Below are 8001 nucleotides of genomic sequence, written 5' to 3'. Positions count from 1 at the left end.
AATAAGGAAAAAAAACCTTTAAATACCTTGTATATAGACTTTTTGTTTATGTAAAAAACAACATAAAATTTACTTTAGTTCAACAAAAGAAAAACCCCAGCACAAAAAATATTTAGTATAGTTAAACACACTCTCCCACAAACATACAAGTACTGCGAACATATATTTGCATCAATTATAAGTACACATTTTAATCAGCTCATTGTGATTTTAGTTTGTTAATTAATTAATTTCTGACAACAGCAACAACAACAACAACAACAACAACAACAACAACAACAACAACAATTTGTACAAACAACATTCAATGTCACAAGATGACCGCCAACAACACCCACAAAAAAAAACCAATCCCACCAACACTCTTTGACAACACCACAACAGCAACAATTAAAGCAGTGCATTTAATCTCTTTCAATTAAAAATGTTGTTTTTCCTTTCCATCATGCCATCATACACATGTATATAAATACTTACTAATTAATTGCGTGGTGTATATGATAATTTTCCAACAATAACAAAAAATCAAATGATATTAATTGAATTTAAATACAAACTCGTGCTCTCTGTCATTAACAAATTTGTTTAAACACATACCCCCCGAATACACGCCTACACCCACCCACACATAGTTATGCATACACACTCCGACAAAACTTTAGTGTATTTATGTACGTACATCTCTTCGTATGTAAGAGAATGTGGATTATTACCAATATTGCATAACAAAAACTAAAGAAATTTTTGAGAAAACAACAATTGGATTAAAACTATGTACTTTGTATGACTTAGCTTTAAATAACTAGGAATCTCGTTTAGCTAGTAAGTGTTTATATATTATTTAGAAATAATACATATGTATGTATTAATTGTGTAATATAGTATACATATTTAAATATTATAAGTATAAAAATAAAAAAAACAAAAACATTAGCACATAATTCTATATCTATATCATATGTAAAAGAAAACAACAATCTAGTAAAAAACGATGAAAAAACAGAATGAATAATGATCAAAAAATATATATACAAATATATGGCAATTATAAAAAAAACGCAAAATGGTTTTTTTATTTTATGGTACTAAATTTTCAACCAAATTTAGGAAAAAAGAGAAATTAAATGTTCAAATTAAAATAATGGCTTTGAAAAGATCCTTTATTTATTTCTCTGGCAATACAAAATTGTCGTTTTTACAATAAAATACGATTCATGGCAATTTGCAAATTTTGCCCATGAATATTCCACTAAGGAACAGGGGCAAACTTCTCACATATCAATGAGTGCAGTCCGATTCAAATTTAAGCTCAATGATAAGTGGCCTACTTTTTATAGCCGAGTCCGAACGCGTGCCGCAGTGCAACACCTCTTTGGAGAGAAGTTTTACATGGCATAGTACCTCTCAAATGTTGCCAGCATTAGAAGGGGAAAACCACCGCTGAAATGGTGGTGGCCAGGATTCGAACCCAGGCGTTCAGCGTCATAGGCGTACATGCTAACTTCTGATTCATATACCGTAAAAATAAAATTTTGTTGTTGAATGATGCTTAACAGCCAATATTAGATATTTTTTTGTGTTAAGGAATAAACTCAAGCGATAAGATTTATAACTGGGGCTAAATGCATTTAGAGAAATAAAGGGTGATTTTTTTGAGGTTAGGATTTTCATGCATTAGTATTTGACAGATCACGTGGGATTTCAGACATGGTGTCAAAGAGAAAGATGCTCAGTATGCTTTGACATTTCATCATGAATAGACTTACTAACGAGCAACGCTTGCAAATCATTGAATTTTATTACCAAAATCAGTGTTCGGTTCGAAATGTGTTCAAATTTTGACAAATTTTGTTCAGCGATGAGGCTCATTTCTGGTTGAATGGCTACGTAAATAAGCAAAATTGCCGCATTTGGAGTGAAGAGCAACCAGAAGCCGTTCAAGAACTGCCCATGCATCCCGAAAAATGCACTGTTTGGTGTGGTTTGTACGCTGGTGGAATCATTGGACCGTATTTTTTCAAAGATGCTGTTGGACGCAACGTTACGGTGAATGAACACATTTCGAACCGAACACTGATTTTGGTAATAAAATTCAATGATTTGCAAGCGTTGCTCGTTAGTAAGTCTATTCATGATGAAATGTCAAAGCATACTGAGCATCTTTCTCTTTGACACCATGTCTGAAATCCCACGTGATCTGTCAAATACTAATGCATGAAAATCCTAACCTCAAAAAAATCACCCTTTAAATCATTGGTTGCAACTCGATTATAAGAATAACATGTAAAAAGCGGCCGGGCCGAATCTTGGGAACCCACCACCATGGATTCTGCTAAAAATGTATACAAAATAAATTTAGCAGAAGGGCATAATTATATACTACAATACATACCTAACTACTGTCAAACCAGCACAAATTAAAGCTTCTAGAAACCGAACAAGGATGATCGAGAGTTTATTTTATATGGGAGCTATACCAATTTGGACCGTACTTGGCACAGTTAATGGAAGTCATAACAAAATCAACACTTTACTTTATTTAAATTGGCTATGACAGAACACTTGTTCCACTAGCCGAAGGTAGAATAGCATTCCAAGCGCCTCGATTTTCTGCGCTCATTCTAAAATCTCTAACACCAAGTTTCGAGATGTCTCCCACCACTTGATCTTTCCATCGGGCTTTTGATCTTCCCGGTTTGCGTGTACCACTGTGTTTGGAGCTTCTTCATCCATTCTGACTGCACGATTTAGCCAACGTAGCCGTTGTATTTGGATGCGTGTAACGAGCTATACAGCTCGTAGTTCATACGTCGCCTATATTCTTCATTAACGCAAACTGGTCCAAATTTTTTGCGAAGAATCTTTCTCTCAAATACTCCAAGCACTGCCTCATCTGCTTTCACAAGTACCCATGCCTCAAAACCATATAACAACGCGGGTAGTATCAGTGTAATCTTCGTCTCTCGAGAGGTGGCCTTGTTCCTCAACTGCTTAATTAATCCAAAGTAACATCTGTTTGCCAGTATTATTCATAGCTGTATCTCAAAACCGGTGTCACTCATTACGGTTACGGTGATGCCATGGTAGATAAAGTTGCTGACTATGTCAAAGTTGTGGTTCCCAACTTTCTCCATTTTCTTTATCTACTCGATTGTACAAAGCGTTTTGGGAGTTGAAACCATCCATTTCGTCTTTTCTCCATTAACTGCGAAACCCATTTTTCTCTGACTCTCTTTCGAATCTTTAAAAGGCTGAAGTTACTACTTCCGGTGACCCACCTATGACGTCCATGTCGTCGGCATAGGCGAGTTGTATGTGTTCGCATGTGATTAGTGTGCCCTATCTATTCACATCTGCATCTCGTATAATCTAAGGATATTAAAGAGATGACACGATAGGCTGTCTCCTTGTCTAAAACCTCGTTTGATATCAAATGGTTCCGAGAGACTCTTACCTATTTCTACTGAGGAACGCGTCATCCTGCAGAGTCTAAGTAATTTTGCAAGGATACCAAACTCAGACATGGCTTAAAATACCTTTGAACGTAAGGGGTATCGAAAGCGGCTTTGTAGCCAACAAAGAGATGGTAGGTGTTGTTTTGTCCCTCTTTTCCAGGATTTAGAGGAGTTTGAATATCTGGTCCAGGGTGAATTTACCAGATCTAAAGCGTCATTGATAGGGAACAATTTTCTCATTGACTTCAAGTTTTAGGTTGACTTTCATACAGTATTCGATGGGGAGGAGTCTTATTCATCTGCAGTTGGTACATTCCGTCTTGTTGCCTTTCTTGTGTACGGGACATAGTATGCTGAAGTTCCAATCAGTTCCAAGTTGATGCATACGCCTTATAATCAGGTGTTGGAATCAAAACATGGACCGATATGGCCCATTTACAATCCCAACCGACCTACACTAATAAGTAGTATTTGTGCAAAAAAACAGACAGACGGACGGACATGGCTAGATCGACTTAAAATATCATGACGATCAAGAATGTAAGAATATAAGTAGCCTTAGACGAATATTTCGAGTAGTTACAAACAGAATGACGAAATGAGTATATCCCCATCCTATGGGGGAGGGTATAAAAAGAATGTAACCATGAGTTAAGTTAATTTAGAAGTAAAGACAACTGGTTGAAACTCCGTATAACATTTTATGTATCAAGAATGAAAGCTATTGTCAGTGTAAAAAAAACTATATTTGTCATTTATCGCATAAAAACATGTACTTTTATCGTTTTCAACGTTTTGCAGAAAAGAAGTTTACTTGGCGAAAGTGTCTATTATGTGAAACGAATTACTATTTTGAGTGTAGTTTTTAATTTTTTTCTGCGTAAATATCAGTCGTCTGAGTCTACTTCTGAAACACCTACAGGAAGAATATTTTCACTAAATATAAAAAACATGAAAGCTTCTAGTTTTTACATTAAATTATATCCCTGAAACCCCATTTACTGTTTTTTAAATCCGGATCTAATGGCTCGATCATCTGTTTTCCCTTTATAAAATCAGCTGACGATTTTATGAGCAGTGTAAACGGGGTTTAACGATGTGATAAAATTTATCGACCCAGATAAATTGTAAATTGTTCAATCTACTTCTTATTTTTAATCACCAAGAAAACACATTATGCATAAAAATTCAACGCCTAAAATCATGCTAAGAAAATTTATTCCAGTTGTTTTAAGTAAGACGTAACTACATAACAGTCACCACTACATAATGTATATTTGCAAGAGCGACCTCTGCATGTGAGGAATTAAATAAACGGTTAAACATTTGTAGTTTTCAAATGTGAAAATAAATATATACGATTTTTAAAGAATTGTTGTGGTTGCAACAGTGTGTTGTACATTGAGGCGGCAGCCCCTGCTGATGAAGGACTTCATCGGGTCAATCCGGCTGCCATGGGATTATTTAAAAAATTGTCTTTTATATTTATTGCGTTGTGATCACCAATACAGATTATTACAAATGGGTGTTGTATGTAGTCAGTGTATTTGCCGTTTACGGTCGCCTTGATAGAAACTTAAACAAAATATTTTATACCATTTCCATCAAAATTAACCATTAATTTGCTAATGATTATTATTCAAAATGCAAGTTTACCCATACCTTGGCGTTATAGGGTGACAATCAGATGCACTCTGTAGTTATCGATATAATAACAGCTGATAACATGTAAATTGTTGAAACAATTAAAGGGTGTCTCATTTGTACAATAACCACAAATCATATGGTACAATCTGCCATCTTGTCATCAAGCTGATCGACGTTTAGCCAACACACACGAAGAATTTTGAGTGCGTGCGAGCATGCGTGTACGTATATGAGCAGAGAATATGCGAGAAAAAATATAACAAGGGAATCCAAACAAAAGGCCCAAATATCTCTGCCCGCACTCCACCTTAGTCGAAAGGTTCATGGATCTGGATAGTTGGCACATTTATTACTATACACCTTAAACGGAAAGAGCGACCTCTGCTTTTGATAATCAAATTCAGAGTTGGCGCCATAAATCGATTATTTATTATCGTAGTCGATTTATCGATACTAAGTCATTTTGACAACCGTCAGTTTTACATAATAGACATAACCTCGATTTTATTTGACATTAGACAATTTTTGTTCACAAAGGAAAAAGTAAGTTTGGTGGTACTGTAACTTTATTAATTTATTTATTAATTATAACCTTGTAACCACCTTCTGTACACCATTACATTAAAGGTGGTCTTTAAACAACAACAATGGCAGAAGAAAAATTAACCGGTTTGGGCAAAATCTTTAATGGCAACACCACTGCCGGACGTGCTAATGTAAGTCTTGAAGAACTGAACTGTTATTCAATCAAATATTAAGGGATGTTGTATATATTTACTTGCAGGTCGGTAAAGCTACTTATGCCGTAATTGGTCTAATTATCGCCTATAACATGATGAAGCCCAAGAAGAAGTAGATTCTCCCCTTTGTTATTCCCTGAATGCATCTTTGATATCACTCGTTTTTGCAATGGGGACTTCGCTTTTCGAGGTGTGAGGCTGCTTCTATAACGCCTGCATTAAGTTGTCTTATTGTTGTTGTATTTCGTAAAACTTTATAAAGATTGCTTGCGAGTGTTTCATGGATAAAAATTCAAATTTTCTTATTATTATTAAAGTTCTGTGAACAATGGAGAATTTCTATGTGTAATTAAGTGAACTACTTGTTCTAATCGAAATAAAATAGTTGGAAACACAACGTATGTGATGCTTATAACTCCTTAATGTTTGAGGAAATCCAGACAACATTTACTTACCCTCGTCTCGAGTTGGGCGGCTGGAATATCACAACTGCCCGCAATGTCCTCACAAAATAATCATCTAAGCGAAATCTACTATTTCGGCGGCAGACCTTGCCGATGAAAGACTTCATCGGATAAATTTGATATGTACAACCGGCTGCCATGGGATTGCACTATTTCGATGAACACCCATGGTGGTGGTGCGTGCTTAAAGCATTGATCTGGCAAATCTTTTTGCCACTTTCACTTGTTGGTGAGATAAAATGTCAATATATCACATGTCAGTCGGTTGTACATACCGGATTGACCCGATGAAGTCCTTCGTCGGTAAGGGCTGCCGGCTCAGTGTATAACACACTGCTTTAACAACAACAACATCTAAATACAGTTGTTCAAGTTGATTTCAATAAAAAGCTTTTTAGCAAATTTGAGAATGTTGGCAAGTGTCACTCTGCGGTTGTCAAAGGAGGCGAAATTCATTTACCTATTCTTTTAAAATTGTCTTGGGAATTAATCGAATAAAGCCGTAACGCCCGTGTTCATGCAATCGGTGACATGATTGGGGCTTATTCCGTTCATGCATGCATCATGCATGCTTTGCAAAACCTCATTTTTATTGCTATAAAATTCGCTTGTGTATATTCGACTCAAACAACTTTGAGGAAAAATTTAAAATTTCCAAAAATTACCCTCTTTGATTGAAAAATCAAAAATAAAGATTTTAGGAAATATATTTTTTTCGTGATTCCTCTTCGATGCTTATGGCTTTTCGAAATTCGAAAAAATGAAGGAGTTGCAGCGTCTTCGATTTTTCCAATGAAACTATGAAGTATTGCCTTCACCAGCATCACAGTGGTGCTGGTGGAGGCATTACTTGATCACTATGTTAACTATGTTTAAGTGCCAGGGCAGAACCCACAACTGGAATTATAAACCTAGCCATTGCAAATGCAAATTTGTCCTATAAGGAACAGGCAAACATATCAATGAATGTTGTCCGATTCACGTTTTTAGCTCAATGTTAAGCGGCCTCCTTTTTATAGCCGAGTCCGATGCGATACCTCCTCGGGGAGAAGTTTTTACGTGGTATACTACCTCACGAATGTTGCCAGCAGTAGAAGGATAATCACCGCTGAAAAAGTTTTCTGATGTTTTCGGCAGGATTCGAATATCCAGATCCAGGAGCACGGGGACTAAAGTGTTGTGCGTTCGGAGGGATTGGCTCTGAGTCAAGTGGGTCTGGCTGGGGAGTTGCGCACGTTGGCATTAATCCTTGCTCTGTAGTAGAGGCGGCTGCATCTGCCGGATTGTAATTGAGCCAGAACTACTCTGGTTTGCCGGGGCAGGTCAGAATACGCGTACTATTCTTGTATTAAACAATGGTTAGTATATATTTAATAAATAATAATGAACAGAGCATTCCTTCTGAAATAAAGGGCAATTTTTTAGCTAGTATCACACTTTTTTAGCCGAAGTCACGCTTTGGTGCGGTTTATGGGCTGGTGGCATCATTGGTCCGTGCTTCTTCTAAGACGATGCGAATCGTAATGGTGGATGGGCAGCGCTATCGTGAGATGATATCCAACTTATTTTGCACAAAATGCAAGAGCTTGATTTGCATGACATGTGGGTTCAACAAGGGGGTGCCACATATCACACAGCACGCGAAACAATGGACTTATTGAGAGGCGAGTTCGCCGAACATTTTATTTCACGTTC

General features: G+C 36.6%; 1 protein-coding gene across 1 annotated transcript; it reads left to right on the top strand.

Annotated features, from left to right (window-relative positions):
* Window positions 1-5562: 5562 nt before the first annotated feature.
* Window positions 5563-6243, top strand: LOC106082907 (uncharacterized). The gene is made up of 3 exons (XM_013245661.2): window positions 5563-5645; window positions 5730-5818; window positions 5887-6243. Exons 2-3 carry the CDS (start codon window positions 5750-5752, stop codon window positions 5956-5958), a joined length of 141 nt encoding a protein of 46 aa, XP_013101115.1. The 5' UTR covers window positions 5563-5645; window positions 5730-5749; the 3' UTR covers window positions 5959-6243.
* The last annotated feature ends 1758 nt before the right edge of the window (window positions 6244-8001 follow it).

The sequence above is a fragment of the Stomoxys calcitrans genome, chromosome 4 (assembly GCF_963082655.1).
Source record: "Stomoxys calcitrans chromosome 4, idStoCalc2.1, whole genome shotgun sequence".
Classification (NCBI taxonomy): domain Eukaryota; kingdom Metazoa; phylum Arthropoda; class Insecta; order Diptera; family Muscidae; genus Stomoxys; species Stomoxys calcitrans.
Note: the sequence above shows the minus strand (reverse complement) of the source record. Positions and strands in the feature narration are given on the sequence as shown.

Excerpts from the sequence above, each read along its gene's own strand:
- LOC106082907 (XM_013245661.2), top strand. The coding sequence starts at position 5,750 with ATGGCAGAAGAAAAATTAACCGGTTTGGGCAAAATCTTTAATGGCAAC. Across the intron at positions 5,819-5,886 it reads CCACTGCCGGACGTGCTAAT|GTCGGTAAAGCTACTTATGC; the intron begins GTAAGTCTTGAA and ends ATTTACTTGCAG.